This window comes from Chionomys nivalis, chromosome 8, assembly GCF_950005125.1.
Source record: "Chionomys nivalis chromosome 8, mChiNiv1.1, whole genome shotgun sequence".
NCBI lineage: Eukaryota > Metazoa > Chordata > Mammalia > Rodentia > Cricetidae > Chionomys > Chionomys nivalis.
Window position 1 is genome coordinate 83247951 of NC_080093.1, and position 18029 is coordinate 83265979.

General features: G+C 47.1%; 1 protein-coding gene across 1 annotated transcript in view; it reads right to left on the bottom strand.

Moving 5' to 3' along the window:
* Nucleotides 1-16825, bottom strand: part of Spon1 (spondin 1) — a 302789-nt gene extending 285964 nt beyond the window's left edge. Inside the window, exon 1 of the mRNA XM_057778046.1 lies at nucleotides 16334-16825. Within this exon, the coding sequence (XP_057634029.1) occupies nucleotides 16334-16571 (238 nt within the window). The 5' untranslated portion in view covers nucleotides 16572-16825. The remainder of the gene's footprint in view (nucleotides 1-16333) is intronic.
* Nucleotides 16826-18029: the final 1204 nt, after the last annotated feature.

An 18029-nucleotide genomic window follows, 5' to 3' on the forward strand; every position in this document is an offset into this window, starting at 1 on the left:
AATTTTTTTCCTGGTCCAAAATACCCATCTCTTATACGTTTATTCAGTACACTTGACAAACTAGCTATAAGCACAGTTTCCCAGATGGCTACATCCCTGCAGGTTCTAGAAAACTAAGGCCATACCCTTTCCCACCTACTAAATATATCACACAAGATGGAGACTCTGGAGGCTGAGCTGAACTCTGCATGGGGTTTCAGTCCATAATTGCCCCTGGAAATGATGGTTTTCTGCAGCTTGATTTGAAAGAAGTCAGGAAACTCTACCCATCTGGTGGGCTTCATTACGTTTCTCCCGAAAGAAAGATGCAAAGGTAGAGTACTCCTGCATCTCCGGAGAAACCACAGATGACTGCTGAGCAATAAATAGTAGATTCTTTTCCCCCACCCCCAAGAGAGGCTGTGAAGAGATCTAAAACTTTGAGGAAAATGCTTACAAAGCATTAAAAATACAAAATAAAAAAAGAGAGAAAGGGCCGGGCGGTGGTGGCGCACACCTTTAATCCCAGCACTCGGGAGGCAGAGGCAGGCAGATCTCTGTGAGTTCGAGGCCAGCCTGGTCTACAAGAGCTAGTTCCGGGACAGGAACCAAAAAGCTACAGAGAAACCCTGTCTCGAAAAATCCAAAAAAAAAAAAAAAAAAATAGAGAGAGAAAGGCTACTTGGAGTCAACTTATGGGCACACACAGGAACCGGTAAAGGGCTGAGATTCAGGACTAGAACTCCAGAGTTCTTATTGGCTAAAGACGGGATGTACCTATCTGTCCTGTTCCCTCATTTACAAAGGGGAGGGTTGAGTGACGCTCTTTTCTCACAGGAGTGTAAAAGTGAATGAAGTTCCTGCTGATTACAACGACAGCATCTGTAACCGGACGAGGGTGGTCAAGGATGGTTGGGGCGAGGTGTGGGGGTGGTGATGACACCTGGATGGGGGAGATGGTGATGACATTGATGACTGGAATGCTAAGGCCTTAGTAATGAGGGCCACGATGTGCGGCAGCTGACAAGCCAACAGTGAGTTGGTCCTCAGTGAGCACCATCCAAGACCACTGGGAGGGACCACAATGGGGCAGCAATCTCTGGGAGTGCTCTTCACAGTACCGAGTTAGAGATGATTTGGCTTGATCCTTACAATACACTGAATCATCTTGTGGTCCACCATAGTCACGTGTGTGGGTGGGCCTTCTCGCTTCTTCTATTTTTACGTAATATAACACCTTCTTGTACTCAATCTTAATTAAATATATCTGTGATAACATTTGATAAACACATACCTTCCCTAACAATCCAGAACCTTGGGAATACAGATCAGCCCTGCCTTAGGCTGTGTCTTTTTATTTCATTTAATTTTTGGTTTTTTGAAAAAGGTTTTCTCTGTGCAGCCCTGCCTGTATTAGAACTCATTCTGTAGAGCAGACTGGCCTCTAACTTATGGAGATTCAACTGCCTCTGCCTCCAGAGGGCAGGAATTAAAGGAGTGAGCCACCACAGCACACCTTCTGGATAGTTCTTACTGCATAGTAAGTACTTCTTTAGTGAGCGAGCGAGTGAGTGGGGAGTGAGCTGGAGAGTGAGTGGTGGGGGAAGGCTCAGTTGTCTTCCATGTACACTGTGCTCCTTTCTCCTCTGGTCCAGGGTTCTTACGGCTCATGGTGTATAACACCAGCTTCCCTCATCCATCTGCCTTTCTCTTCTTGATATTTTTCAGTGCTGGATATCAAACCCAGACTAGATAGGGATGGTTGGTAGATGCCCCTTCCCCAGCCTCACCCTTCATTTACTGAGTATCTGCTCTGTAGCGTCCCATTTCCATATTTCTGTTTTTATTGAGCTATACACTTTCTCCACCTCTGTCCCTTCACCCCTCTCCTGTGACGCCCACACTCTCAATTTACTCAGGAGATCTTGTCTTTTTTACCTTTCTGTATAGATTCATGTATGTCTCTCTTAGGGTCCTTTTTGTTGTCTAGTTTCTCTAGGGTTGTGGCCTGTGGGCTGGTTTTTCTTTGTTTTACATCTAAAAGCCGCTTATGAGTGAGTACATGTTATGTTTGTATTTCTGGTCTGAATTACCTTACTCAATTTGTTTTTTCTAGATCCATCCATTTGCCTGCAAATTTCAAGATGTCATTATTTTTACTGTTGGGTAGTACTTGTTGTGTAAATGTACCACATTTTCTTTATCCATTCTTCAGTTGAACCTAGGTTGTTTTCAGGTTCTAGCTATCAAAGGACACTGTCAACAAGACAAAACAACAGCCTACAGATTGGGAAAAGATCTTCACCAACCCCACATAGGACAGAAGACTGACCTTTAAAATATACAAATAACTTGAGAAACTTGAAATCAAAAGAACAAATAATCCAATAAAAGAAATGGGGGTACAAACCTAAACAGAGAGCTCTCAACAGAAGAATCTCAAAGGGCTAAAAGACACTTAAGGAAATGCTCAACATCCTTAGCTATCAGAGAAATGCAAATTAAAACAGCTCTGAGATTCCTTCTTACACCTGTCAGAATGGCCACAATCAAAAACAATAATGACAGCTTATGCTGAAGAGGTGGTGGGGTAAGGGGGAGGGCACTCCTACATTGCTGGTGGGAGTGCAAACTTGTGCAACAGCTTTGGAAATCAGTATGGCGATTTCTCACAAAATTAGGAAACAACCTACCTCAAGATCCAGCAATACCGCTATTGGGTATATACCCAAAAGACGCTCAATTATACCACAAGGTCATGTGCTCTACTATGTTCATAGTAGCATTCTTTGTAACAGTATTACCATTTCCACTTTTCTAGAGAGAAAAAAGAGCCTCGGCCTCGGCTTCCTAGCAACACATAATCTAATCGCTGGGAGGAAAAATGTATCGGCAGATATTCTTGATTACATGTAACTGGTATGGAGGTATGAAGAATGGGCTCTGGGGTCTCAGAGAAAGAAACATCAGAGTCTACCTCACGTGAGGTGAATGAGGTTTTGAAGTGGAGGAGGCTTCTGAGTCGCATGGTCAGCGAGGAACAGGGGTTTGTCCAGCAGAGAGAAGGAATGTCATCTTGGAAGTAAGGAAGGCACATGGGCTAGCCTTGGCTCTAGGAACTACTGGGCTGACCCAGATCTTTGGCCCAAGATGGACTCACCTATGATACCAAGATGGATGGCCTGTGTGGGTCCCAGTTAGGGAAATAGAAACTGAGCATTCTACACTTCTCAGAAGCCTGCTGACCCCTTGTCTCTGCTAAACAGCATGGCCACAGTCTCCTATTATCCTAACGCCAGAACCTCCCACCACCCTGTATATTTTTCTTACTGCAGTCTCTTTTGTCTGTGACAGCTCCCTTTTCTGTGATGCTCTCCTGCCCAACTGAAACACTCTATAAAACCCCAAAGTATAAAACTCCTTTGGGGGCAGGGCTGCAGTCCCTTTTCTTGGGGTGAGCCTGGCAGTTTTTACCCTGAATAAGGCTTTGCCTTTGAGTCTGAGCGAGGCTCTGGTGGTCTGGTTCTCTTGTTTAGCCACATAAAAACCAGAGCTAATTCTGGATCTTCTAAGTTGTAGGAACCAGCTGCAGAGGCTTTGCTAGGAAGTGTGGATATCCTCTGGAGATGTTGAGAAGCACCGTGGGTCTGCGATGGGCAGCCCCTCCAGATTTATAGTTTAGGAAGGCTGGGGTTTGTATAATTACTGGATTATATTTTTCTGCTAAAAGTAACCTCAGTGGGAAGAGGTTCTCTGGCCTGCCTTGTTCATATGAAGGCTATCTCACATGGAAGTCTGGCCTCAAACTGCCCCACAGACCAGAGTCTCCATCCTTTGGTATACCCACCTTGTGAACTCTCTCAGAGCACCTAATTCCCAAGAGTTTTCTGGGTCCTTCAAATATATAAGCTGCAACAGTCTGACAGGAGCTCTGTGTCTGCTACCCTTTCAGGTCCTGTGGATTTCTATCACCCTCCTGCCTGCTCTCTGGAGTTCCAGAACCAGAACCCCAGATTCCCAGTCCCCTGGCTCCATCCAGAATCAGATCCCAACAGCACCATATAACCAGGCCCTGGTCTTCTCATCCTGTGTGTTACTGAGTTGCCTGAGACTTCATGTCACAGCCTCAACCACAGTGGGCCTCAGTTTCCCTCTCAGCTTATGCCATAGGCTCATAAAGATCACTGGAGCAGTAAGAAAGCCACAGGATGAGGTGCTCCCCATCTCCCCATTGAAAAGTTCCAGGGAGTGAGGTCACGTGCTTCATTAAGAAATTTGACACCATTCTCTACCCATCCCATTAGGGCAGAGTTGCTAGGGAAGGGCTGGTGGACAGGAGAGTGGGGCCAATATTCTCAGTATTTCTAGGCAGAGATGAAGCCCACCCCCCCCCCAATTCTATATGAGTTGCAAATGAGATTGTGTACCCTTAATATCACAAAGGTCATCTTTACACAACAGAGGTAGCTAAAAAGGCCTGATTCCAAACTCCCCTCTTGATTTTGTACAACTTTGGGCAGGGCACTAATCTTTTCTTTGTCTTGGTTTCCTTATATGTAAACTAGCTGAAATACTGCGTGCCTTGTATTGTCTTTAGGCTAGCTAATGACTTCATAATCATAAGTCCATAAAAATGTTTGCTAAATCAATAAAATACATTAAAAAATAAATCAGTGTCCTCCATGAAGTCGGGATCATAATTGTCAGCTTGTGGATTTGCTGAAAGGATTAGAGGAGGTAATGAGCATGAATCACATGTGGATGTCCCAGCAAGGGCTTGTTCTCCTCCTCGTGTGTCACCCCTCATGGTATAGCTTAGAGCCAGACGGAAGTCCTGAGCTGGACAACACGCTCGCCAAATGAGAAAAATGGTGCTAGTCTTTGAACATTGAATGTCTCCCAAGGGCCCATGTATTCGGGGTATGAAGGAGGTGATGGACTTTTAGGAGGTTGGGCCCAGTGGAAGGAAGTTCATTTATTAGGATTATGCTCTTATAGATGATACAGAAACTCTTTCTCTTCCTCCCTCTCTCCCTCTCTCCCTCCCTCCCTCTCATTGCTAGGAAGCAAACGAGATTCCTCAGCTGATATGTTCTCCTACCATGTGTCACCACGAGCCCAGCCAGGCAGAGCCACCTGACCATGGACTGCAGCTAGCCAACATCTCTTCCAGAAAGCTGATTGTCTCATATGCATTGCCACTGTTCTAGAAGACTGCCCTCCACAAATGGGGAGGTCCTCCTGAGAGAATGGCCGTACGTCAGACAATACAGGTGAAGGGAGGAAGCTGAAGGGAATTCCTGTGGCTCCTTCCATGCTGGCCATGTGGCCAATCTCCTGTCTTCGTCCTTAAACGCAATCACGAGAGACTGAACCCAGATCCAGTCTGCCTCCATGCCCTAGTTCTCTGGGCACGGGACTCAGGCAGGACTAATCAGGATTCATTTCCCCAGGATGTTTCAGCTTAGAGTTCTAGGGCAGGGGACTTTCTTTTAGTCACAGAATTAGCCGACGGACTCTTCAATGAAGGTTGATGACAGATATCCTCTCTGTCATTTGGAGAAACATTATTTATAATAAGGAAGATTATGAAGCACAACTAGGTGATAAAGAATGAAAGGAGCAAAGCAAAACTGGAAAGGAGAAGGAAAACATGGATGGGGAAGCGGGTGGGTAATGAGTCTGTTTGAGCTTCCTGCTCCATTTATGCCTGAAGCAAGACCCAACTCTGGGCTTCCCAAATGTGGGGACCACTGTGTTCCATTCTTTGCTCCAGCTAGTTTGATCTTGTTTCTATTGGTGCCAATGAAAAAACTACTGGCTAATCTTAAAGCAAAAGAACCAATGGCTCTGCATGGACTCTAAGAATCCTCAGCTGTCTATTAGTTAGTCCCTGTCACTAAGACAAACTACCTGAGTGAAACCAGTTCAAGGAGAAAAGATCTTGTTTAGGTTGGTGGCTTCGGAGAGATTCCGTCCACCTGCATTCATTGGCCCCATTGCTTTTAGGCACATGCAGGGGAAAAGCATCATGGGAAGAAGTCACAGCAGAAGAAGCTGGTTACCTCACGGCCGCCAGGAAGCTGGGAAGGGAAGGAGGAGAAAGAAGAGGAAAAGGAGATGTAGACAAGAGAGACTCTTCAAAAGCATCCGACGACCTACTTTATCTGTGCGATAACTCTGACAGAACCTAGAGCCTCCTCAGAAGGGAGTCCCAGGAAGGAATTGTCAGGTAGGCCAGTGAGCATGTCTGTGGGGATTGCCTTTAGTCAATGTGTGTGCAGACCCAACCACAAAGTAGACAACTTTAAGACTAACGAGAGTTAGCTGAGCCCTAACATGCATACACACACACATTCTCTCTCGGCTCTTGAATGTGATGTGACTAGCTGCCTCAAGTTCCTGCCTTGCCTTCTCACAGTGATGAAATAGAACCTAGGCTTGTAATCCAAATAAACTTTCTCCCCTAAGTTTTTGGGGGTTCAGGATATTTTATCATAGCAACAAAAAAGATGCAACTAGAACATAGGACTCTGTGATATCATTAAGTCATGAGTTTATCACTGGATACATCACTAATTAGGTCCGAGTTTGGTCCAGTTACTTCCTCAACGCCCATCAGTTGTCAGTCAAGGTCCTAAATGCACAAAACTTCCAGGGCATTTTAGAGTTATGCCATAAGATTTAGGAAGTAAATTTATTCCTAAGTAAAATCAGGTGAACGACCAGGGGATGGTAATCAGTTAATAAATATCAGTGTGGTGACAACAGGATGTTTACTTCTAAAGTCTGAACTAGATGTAGCTTTAAGGAAAGCCCTCAAAGAGTGGCTGGAGCTCTTCCCTAAGCTCTAGCCTGCTCGAGATTCCACAAACTGTTTAGACAAAGGTTTATTGGGCTTGATTATAAGAACCGTGGCTAATCTAAAATAACATTATGTAGATAAAGTCCCCTGTGACAGAACTAGGATTCCATAAATGATTGACCAGAAATCATGCTGGAAATTCAATAAGAAAGCATATCAAATATGTTCAGGGAGGACACATGTCTGTAATTCCAGTACTGAGGCTGAGGTAAAGATGCTCCTGAGTTGGAGGCTAGCCTAGGTTTACAGAGCAAGGCCTTGTCTCAATCCCCTCTCCAAGTGGACCAGTTATACAAACATAGGTTAATCTATCAACCAGTTTTCTCTCACTATAGCATAGTACGGACAGAGGCAATTAGCAGAGAAACCAGCTATTTTAGCTCATAGTTCTGGGGGGTACAGTTCAGGATTTCACAGAACCGTGGTCTGGGGGCTGCTATGAGAGAAAGGTCATGCAGTGGGAAGAGCTACTTAGAACTTGAACTAAGAAGTAGGGAGAGAATGAAACCATCGTCCTTGAGACCCCACCTCCTAAGCGGCCACAGCACCTTCCCACACCAGCATCCCAGAGAGCAAGCCTGGAATGGACCTCCAGGGGATATTAGCCATGTGTGCACAAACCATAGGAGTTAGGAAAGGCAGCGACCTTCCCAGAAAATAGCAAACATCTGAGTTGGCTGCACCCCGAGGGTGATTCCAGAGCACACCAGGGCTGCCAAGAAAGCAAATACAAGCCCTGGCAAGCTCACACGTGCACAGTGTCCAGGACAGGAAGAAAATCATTCTGTCCCTATCAGAGCGCATCTGGAGTACAAAGCCCTGGAAGACGAAACGTCGCCTATAGGGACAGTTAAAGACATAGGATGTGGCATTTTAGTCAGAAGAGGAGCCAGGGTAGAGAGCTGTTTGCCCATGTGCACCTCAAGGGCTGACATATGGCCGAGGAAACACCTTATTTTGTGTGATTCTGAAGACTAGGAACTCGGAATGTGTGGAAGTTCCCTGAGAGGCAGCAGAGAAGAAATACCGGTTCCATGTGGATCTGGCTTCACCAGTCTGTGAGTGTTGCTGCTGAAGGGGCTCACGGTTGCCCTCTGCACCCTTTCCACACTGCCGAGGCAAAGGAATGGCAAAATTGGGCCAGACCTGAGGGCATTTCAGAGGTACAGTAGTCATGTTACTATAATGGAATCCCAGAAGCAACTGACATACGACGAGAAAAGGGTCTCCCTCAGAAACAGGTTGGGGCTGGGGCTGAGACTGAAGTGGCGACGGGCGCTGTTGGGGAAGCAGAGGAAAGGGGCCACTTCCCTTAAAAGAACGGATACGGTTTTGGGATCCAGTTCTTTACTGGGCTTGCCAATCACTATAGCTGGTTCCAAGGAAATTCACCTTCCCAATCTGTCTGGGCTTGAGTGTCTGCCCTGCGAGCCCGCGTGTGGGCTGGCAGCCTTCCCTCTGCCCTTTGCCTGCCGCAGCTGCCCACTTCTGCATTCACCTGATTTTTTACACCAGCTCACCCTCACCTTGCAAAGAGCCCATTTGCCTGCCACCCATCGCTAGCCTCTGTCCCAGGGCATTGGCTGTCCTTTCTCTCTGCTGCCACCATCTGGACGGCCTTGACTTCTTCCAGTGCCATCCACGGAGGCTCACCTTTCTGGTGGAGAGAGACAGGATTCCCTCTAGAACAGCCAATAAGAACGAGATGTGCTGGCAGATCTCACACCGGGACCTTTGGGTTTAAATAGCACTCCCCTTCCCCCAACCAATAATGATTTAGTGCCTGCCGTCCATACACGATTCTGGGGACTGGAGATAAAACAAGAAAGACAAAGGCTTTGCTCTCATAAAGCTTGTATTCTAGATGGAGGAGGCAGATGATAAACAAGATCATTTCAGCGAGAGCTTAAGGGATGAGAAAGAAATAAATCAGTGGCGGGGGTAAACCCAACGGGAAAGATATAAAGTGGTGGTCAGAGAAGCCTCCTTAGAGATGCGACTTAATATACAAGGACTTAAAGAGGAGGAATCAGTCATACGGAGGTATGGGAACAAACTACGTCCCTAGAGGCTTCCCATTGGATTGCAGAGATTAATTAGGAAAACCCCGAGACAGGAAGAGGAGAAGCAGGAGGTGGGGTAAGATGGATGGAGTGGGAGGTGGTGGTGGCAGGGACCACCAGGACTTTATTTTCAACTGGGTCCGCTTCTGACTCCACCCACTTTCCCAAACTGAACAGGATGATTGGTTCTTGAAAATCTCCCCCATCTCTCTCACGCAATCCTTGAAAACAGATCTGTAAATCCCTAACTCACAGTGCCCCCCACCCACCTCCAGGCCTCCAGCAAGGGTTCAGGCACGAGAATTGTCTCTAAACTTCTCTGTAGTTTAGGAATCTCGTGTACATGGAGTTTGCTCGCAAAAGGCTTCTGGGGTGGGTGCTCCACTCCCTGCCTCCTCAGATCTGAGCCTCAGCTAAAACCAGTTGTGAAAATGCTGCATTTTACACCAACAAAACTTAATAGCATCTCAAAGAGTTTTTGTGAGGCCTCACCTGTAGGTATTTCAAAGTAGATGAATTAAAGCAATTGGGGTGTGTGTGGAGTGGAATCAAGTGATTCTAAGCACTTCCCGCTCCACTCACTGCCATGCTTATGGCCTCAGTTTCCCTACTCAATCACATGGTCGGGGCTTCCTACTTGCCTGCCAGTATTTAAGGAGGAGAAATCAACAGTTTTCTCTGCTGCCCGACAGAAGAAGCACGGCTCTCTTCCAACGCTGGAGGGAGGATAGCACTGGACTCGAGAAATGCCAACTCGCTGCTATCCCTGCTAATGGAAATCCCTGGAGGGGCACATAAATCAGACCAGATTGGAGCTTCTCTCCATGTTGTATGTGATGCACAGCTTCAAGGGATCTTGAAGGGATAATTTTGACTTATATGATTTAGACTTTCCATCTGCCCCTGAATCTCAGCCTCGGCTAGGATAGGTATTCATTGCACTCAGATTATTTTGTTCCTTTGCGTTCTGAATGCCTACCCTGGTGGCTTTTTCCTTTCTCTTCTCACACATGCCCATTGTTTTCTTGCTCTTTTCACTGCTTCCTTCCTTCCTCTTTCCTTGCTGATTCCTCCTTTGTTGAGGGAAAAGTAAGATAGAATAGGTTGCCTACATCCACTTACATAAAGTCAACGTTTTAATATACACAGACCCACAAGCCACAAACACGTACTTACATACATACACACAGTTAACATTCCTTTCTCTGTCAATGGATTTAGTGGGAATATCAACTCACAGTTGCACAAATCCCACCTAGAAGACCCTTCACTGAACTAGGGGATATGACAGTCACTAAAAACCTGGGGCAGAGCTGAGAGATGCCCTAGCTGTTAAGAACAGTGGTTGCTCTTTCAAATGACCTGGACTTGGCTTCTCCTTCCATATGGCAGCCCACAACTGTCTCTAACTACAGTTCCAGAGGATCAAATGCCCTCTTCTGGCCCTGGCAAGCACTGCATGCACATGGTGTGCAGACATATATACAGGCAAAACTCATACACAAAAGTTCTTAAAAGCGATTTCTCAAAAATGGAACAGTCTCTAATTGCTCCACCAAATCTATTTCTCCTTCATTAAAAAAAAACTCTCAAGTAATAGCAGGATGTATGTCCCCAAAACTCAAAACTATACTTCCCAGACTCCCTTACAACCAAATGTGATCACATGACTAAACCTTTGCCTAGGGAACATGTCTAGAAGGGCTAGGCACAATCTCAGAGACACATCATTCAACTAAAGCTGTCCACTATTTCTATCCCTCTCCTCAGCACTTCGTACCAGATGGAGTTTGGCTATGAGAACAAGTTGGTTACCATGATCCCTGGAGAATGCTATCCAATAAAATGTCCCACAAACTTGACTGTGTTAGCCAATATTCAAATAAAGAAACAAATGTAAGATGATTGAAATTAATTTTAGCAACATGCTATTTAACCCAACATATATAATGTTCTTTGCAAAATGTAATTCATTTGAAAATTACCAGTAAGAGCTATGCTCCTTTTTCACCTGAATTTTTCAATACATTAGAGCACACCTCATTTCAGACTAGCCACACGAATTATGTGATGGTCTTGCTTTGCTAGCAGCTGCCTGGTGGGTAGCAGAGTCCTAGAAGAGAGAGAGCAACAAGGCTGAAGGAACCTGGGCTCCTGGCTGATTTCATGGAGCCAAGAGATCCATCATGTCTGGCCTCCTATTTATCTTACATGTAATAAATCATCCGGGGTCCCTTTGTAATGAGCTTAGCCTATATCTTGACTAAATAAGAATTTTGTCCCCCATAGAAATTGATCTTGACCTATATCTTGCATTCTGTAAAGAATATAAACGGGGACTATGGTAGCAAAAATCTATTGATCTTAGCTCTATCATTCCAATCTATATTTCCAGTTAAGAGTCAGCTGCGATGGAACAACTTACCTGGGAATGAGAAAGCACTCAAGTAGTCGACTTTGAAAACCTTTAAATAGCTATGCCTTACTTTATATGTTCTGATGCTTCCCCCATTGCCTGACACTCGAAAGCAATAGCAACCTCCACAGCCACTGAACATCAGACTTGATGCAGCTTTTGTATTTTGTTTCTCTTTTGAGTTTCCCAGGGATCTCACTATGTATGTCAAAGTTAGCCTCAAACTGGTGAACCTCCTGCCTCAGCTTTCTGATTCCTAGGATGGCAGCAAGCATACAACCAACTTCGGCATCTTTTGATTCTTAATATCATTTTGAACTAAATATTAAAAGGGGCAAGAATTTAAAATTTTAAACCACATAATAAAAGAGTAGTACAAGAGCAGAGGAAAGATGGGGGTGCTTGTTTTAAAAAAGCAAGTCAGAACAAAAGAAACTTTATTTAAAAGGCCTTTCCCGGCTTCAGTTTCTCAGCTCCCACATAGCTGTGCTCAAAGATAAGCATTTACAGACTTGCTATAAAACAACTGCCTATGGGTGAAACCGTTCATCAAGTTAGGTTTTTCTTCTCTTGTCCAGTTTATTCCTGCCTTCCCAAGAAGGGAATCTCTCAAAGACCGACAAGGCCCTTGGTGTTCTAGACTGAACCTCTGCTTATGGGGAAATGCATATTGAAGTCTATAAGAAGCCAATGCAGGAAGTCTTCACTGCCTTGTTACTCTGTGCCCTGAGATGTGATTTCCTTCCTTTGTTGACCCTGTTCCCCTTCAAGGAAGCATCACTACCCAGAAGGCTGAGGCTAGTATGGTGAAGTGTTTCTACTCCCAAATCAGTTTATGGGTTGGCATAGAGGACAAGCAAGGGTGCAGACTGAAGGGTCGCATAAACCTGAGACTGGATCCTGACTTATAGCCCTTGATTGATTGTGAGGAACCAGCCTCTCTGACACTAAGTCTCAACTATAAAATGGGAATAGAATAAACTGACTCATGAAACTCTGAGGAATAAGGAAGCTGAGTGGGAAGAATTTAATACAATGTCTTTTCTGGTGTCATGATAAGCATTTTTTTTAAACTTCCAAATGAACTCTCTCATAACATGTATATATGTGGGGGCTGGAGAGATGGCTCAGTGGTTAAGAGCATTGCTTGCTCTTCCAAAGGTCCTGAGTTCAATTCCCAGCAACCACATGGTGGCTCACAACCATCTGTAAAGAGGTCTGGCGCCCTCTTCTGGCCTTCAGGCATACACACAGACAGAATATTGTATAATAAATAAATAAATAAATAAATATTTAAAAAAAACCATGTATATATGTATATTGTGTGTGCTCACACACACAAACATACATGTGGCACCCACTTCTGTTGACTCTTATTTTCAGTTCTTATGATGCTTTGGGGAAACCCTCCCCTCATATGCTCTCACTTTGCAAAAAGGGAAGCTGCGGTTCAGAGACATGTAGTGGATTGCCTGCCGTGGCACAGTGACTATGAAGCCAAGCAGAAATCCAAAACGAACCCATGCATCATGAAACCCCATGCTCCGTCTAGGAGGCTGAGTTGCCTCTCACGCTAGCAGTGTGTGTCTCGAACTGGGACAAAGACGAAAGAGCCAAGCTGCTTTGGAGGTCTCCAAACCTCTGGCTTTAAATAAATCCCCCAATTATGCCCGCAGTTGGACCGGCTTTTGAAATCTCGTGAACATTCCTTTCCCATCAAGTTCCTTGAAATTTCCCTTTAAGCAGCATCTAGGAAAAGACACTCTCATTAGCTAGGGTCTGACTTTATTTTCCCAATAAACAGACCTCCGCTCAGACAAAAGAGCCTCTCTTACTTCCCGTCACTTCGTGCACATTGCAGCTGATTTCCTGCTATTTGGCTTGAAATTGTGATCTGGGAAAGGCTGGCCCTGCAAATTGTCGCCCTGGAAGAGAAGCCCCTGGAGTATCCTCAACTTGTTATTTTTAATCACTGTAATCGCCTTTCAAAGGAGGCTTCGGCCAGAAACAGAGTGGGTCTTTCAGGGCTTTCTAAAGCACAATTATGGCAGTGGGGTGGGGGGCGGCCCGAGAAAGGGGGGGAGAGAGGGAGGGTAGAGAGCAGGGGTGGGGGAGAAAAGGAAGTCAGTACAGCACTAGCAAGTTGGAAAAGGCTGAATGACTGTCCCAACTGCACCCAGCCTGTGGGGAAGAAGTCCCCATGGCTCAGTTTGTTAAAATAGGGACCTTTTTATTCAAGACTAGAATAGCCAAAGGCTATCCTCAGATGGGGGGGGGAGGGGGAACAGAAGACAAATGCTGCTGGGTGATAAACTGAAATAAAGGGCAAAGATTGGAGGCAGGAGAAGGAGTCACCGATTCCAAGGATGATGATGAATGTTAAATCGGAAAAAAAATTAAAAAGCAAATAGAAAACCAGGGGCATGTTAAGGTCTGTAAACCTGAGTCAAGTCACCTGGTAGAACACACTAAATTTACTTTTAATATGATACTGTAAGGAAATACAAGCTGATGGAAAATGTCACGGACTAAGCCAGTGCATTTTCGCAGCTCTGTATCTGATGTGTTAATCACAGAACACTCACCCAGGAGACCTTAGCATGGCTCTCCCAAGGTCTTTCTTTCAGGATACCCTGGCCATGGAAGGGAGAAAAGGTTGTATTCCCACCTGCAGCCGGAGCAAGTACCACCATATTCCAAGGTCTAAGGGTGAAGGGTCCAGGGGCCCGCCCCTCACCTGGTCTCAAGTCATCCCTGCTAGGACTTGGTTTTTACCTAAAAGTTCCGGAATGACTCTGGACATGTGATTACGGCATGTGCCCCCTCCCAGTGCTGCAACGAGCGCTCAGCCAGACAGAAGGACTAGTATGAAAAGGGGTCCAGGATGCCCTTGCTCCCTTGCTTAGCCAAAATTCTCTCTCTCTCTCTCTCTCTCTCTCTCTCTCTCTCTCTCTCTCTCTCTCTCTCTCTCTGTGTGTGTGTGTGTGTGTGTATGTGTGTCTCTCTTTCTCTCTCCTTCCCTTCTCTCTCTCCTCTCTCTCTCTCTCTCTCTCACACACACACACACACACACACCACACACTCCTTCTTTTTTGGGTTTAAATTAGGCACTAACCATAGACAAGTTCCCTAGTATGGAGAAATAACATTTACTCAATCGTTAAATTCATTCACGAGGAACCAGAAAAGGGCAATCATTTGTTTGCTCACTGGTAGCTGGACTAGAGGAGTGTTGACAAACTTTTAAACCAGAGTAGTGCACACACAGGCAACAATGAGGCTAGACAAAAATCCCTCCATTTTTAAGCCAATAAAGAAAAGTCTCCCACCCTACCCAAACTAATGAGATTTGGGGGACCTACTGTCTCTTATACACACTCACCTTTGAGTAAATGCCCCCACCCCACCCCAGCTAGGAATCAGGCCCAGGGGAATTGAATAGCTTGCAAAAGTCACAGAGCTACCAGCCCCAAATCCCTTTCATTCCTCTCCCTACTGTTTCCCCAGTTAACTCAGACTTGTGTTTAGTGGGCCCAAAAGGTCAATGAGGTTTCTTCGCTTTTGGCCAATCTTCCCAGGTTTGCAGGGTACCAAACCTGGTTGTTTTGTACATCCAGGTCCAAGACCCCTTCCACCAAGCTGCGTGCTCCCTCCCAGGCTGGGCGCCGTGTTTTTCACCCGATATCTTTCTTTCTGGAGAAAGAAGGATCTTGTGGACTCCCCCCAGGAACGAGGCAGGTCCTGGCCAAAGATTGAGGACACCAGTGCATGCAAGGAGGCCAGAACATGACTGGGTAGCTTGGAGTGGAGAAAAACAGGTCCACCCTCCCCGGGAAAGAGAAGCAGCTTTCTGGGAAGTGTGGTCGCTGGTACTGGTACAGATGACACTGCCCCAAACTTTCTCCCAGTGCTTCCAAACATTTCCTCTCTGGGGGAACCAGGGAGGCAGCAGCTGGGAGCCCTGTTGACCCACCAAGCGCTCCAATGAGGCACCAGGGTTGTATGGTGAAGCGCCCTGGCAGGACCCCAGATGCAATTAAGTTTGCCCTGTGTCCCACCTGGAGACAGGCAGCTAAGGGTTGTAGAAAAGCTATCTGGGAGCACAGAGACCTGCTGAACAGGAAGGCGGTGGAGCGTGAGGATGGATGAAGGTGTCTTAGAGACCTCACGTGGGTGCGGGCCTAGGTGCTGATCATGTGAGAAATCGCCCACCTGCTTGTATAGCCCTTCCTCGTGCTCTGAGACCCGCTCTCCACAAAGCTGGGCATCGCCAGCCTCACAGTCTTCAGGCTGCCAGAGTCAAGGCTCCTCCACATCCAAAGAGTCTTGGGAACCCTGCATCTCTTTTTCAATCACCGCTGCCACCTTCTATTGCGAGACTACCCAGATTCTTTGAGGACCCCATCGTCATTGGAACCTGTCCTGGAAATTCAAGGGTCTCTTGGTCTACTGGGACATAGAGAGTAATTTAGGCGTCTTTCTGTGGACCCTTCTGGTCCCTCCTCCCCCGCACCTTAAGACTGGTTAAGGACCCTTCCAGGAAGCGAGGGTCCTGCTTGATCCAGAAGCTGGTCTCTCTCTTTTAAGGTTGGAAGCCGCTGATAGAGCTGCCCTGCCTGGGACCCACCTGAGGGTACCCTCTTCCACAGAGAGCGATCAGGAGGAAGGCGGGTACACTTCACTCCAGCCAACAGCTGGAGTAGAAGCCTGGCTCCTTCCCAGTCAGGCCGGCGTGATGTGTGGCTCTCTGTATTCCCCGCCCGGGAACCCTGTGTTGGAGACCGGGCTGTCTCTGCTGCCCGCGGCCCCCGCGACCGCCCCCTCCTCCCCCAATGCTGGGTTGATGGGTACAGAGCTGGCAGCTAAGAGGCTCAGGGCAGCCAGGACACAACCCCAAGCCAAGATGCGCAGATACCGTGCGCCCGGGGAATATGCTTCCCGCTCCAGCCCTGCTCGGGTCAGGGCCCTAGGGGGTTTTGGATCCCGAGTCCCCAACGCCACTTGTCTTACCGCGGTAGCTGCTTCCTGGCTTATAGAAGTCAGGGTCGCCTTCCACGCGGAGGCTGAACTCTGTGTATCCCTCGCGCCGTGTGCCCTGGGCGCGCAAGATGCGGCTACAGTAGCCCTCCGACTTGGACACTTTGTCCAGGGTCTCATCTGAAAAAGCCAGCGCCACTGCCAGGGGCAGCGCCAGAGCCAGCAGCGCAGGACCCCGGCTAAGCCTCAGGGGCGCAGGAGACATCCTCATCCTCGAGGGTCCCCCAAGTTAGTGCTGATGTGACACTCGTGCCCGAAGTGAAGCAAGCGGCAGAGGCGAAACCTGGAGGAGCCCGGGTGGCACTGGTGGTGGGGAGACCGAGCCCGCCTCGCTTTGGCGGCTGCGGAGCTGCGCTGCTCTGAGCCGAGCTGAGTGTGCGGAGCTGAGGGGCGGGCGGTGGCGAAGGAGCGCGAAGAGGGAGGGCTGGTTGCGCCCGGATCCCCAGAGCAGCGCGGTTTTGTTTCCGAGCTGGCGATTAGCGGGCGCTCTGCTGTTTGTTTTGAGAAGCTGGATTCCCAGGGTCTGGTGGGAGAGAGCAGGGATATGCAGACACGTGCAGACTCAATCAACCCGCCACCAACAAGGCTGCTTCTTCAGCTCCCAGCTAGACCCTGGGTTCTGGGGACCACAGTTCTCTGAAGAGGGAAAAATCTGTCAACTAACTTTTATTGCACACCTACTCTGTGCCAGGCTGCGCTAGCGCCTCACACCGTAATCACTTATTCTTACACAAGCAGATCGCTACGGACCACCTTCGCTGTCCTGGTCCGCTGCCTCCATTGCTCTTCCCAAGCCATTTTAAAACATGTCACTCTGGAGGACCAGCAAGGAGCGCAGAGACGCATGCCCTAAAATCACCTGGCACGATGCCTTGGCCACAACATCTTTGGAGATCTATAAAAACGTTTCTTAAAAAAACAAAACAAACAAAAAAACAAAAACAAAAAAAACCAACTGAAGTGGAAAAAGTTTATCTTGAGGGAAAAAAAATTGCTACATATTAGTTTATTCATCGGTATATGTATGCAATCATAAACTGTTTAAGAAGGTTTAGGAAGGAAGGTGCCTACTGCTTAGAAGGTCCTCAAAGAGCCTGGCCATTTTGAAAGGTTCAAAGAAGGGCCTGTGTTTTCTTGGCTTAGATTTTTAACTCGGGCTCTTAGCCTCCAGGGACAGACTTTTAGCTGGGCATAGCAGGAATCTCTCCCTGGGGGAACCTGAATCAAGCCTCAACCTTTTCACTTCCCCATTGTGAAACTTCACTAAGTCAACCTTTCCAAGTTTGTTCCTGCCCAGGACACATGGGGCAGGAGGGCATGAGAGCTACCAAACCAGAGCAGTGTGTGCTGAAACTCAATGAAATGTCTCCTGTAAAATGTTTTGCCTCAGGTGATGCCCTACTTGGAGATACATGCATCCCATTGCTGCGCACCTGTATCCCATTGCTGCGCACGAGCATCCCTCACCCTCGGTACTCTGAATTGCTCTTTGTTCTCTCCTTTCCCAGGGCCTTGAACACTTCTCAAAAGCCTGCGTCTAGCAAACAATGGCCTTTACTTTCCAGATTAGGTTTTTCTCTTTCCCTGGGGTTTACAACAAGCCCAAGGAAGCCACCAGCACTGGAAATTCCATTCCTCACTCCATCCACCAACCACTGATTCCTTAGTC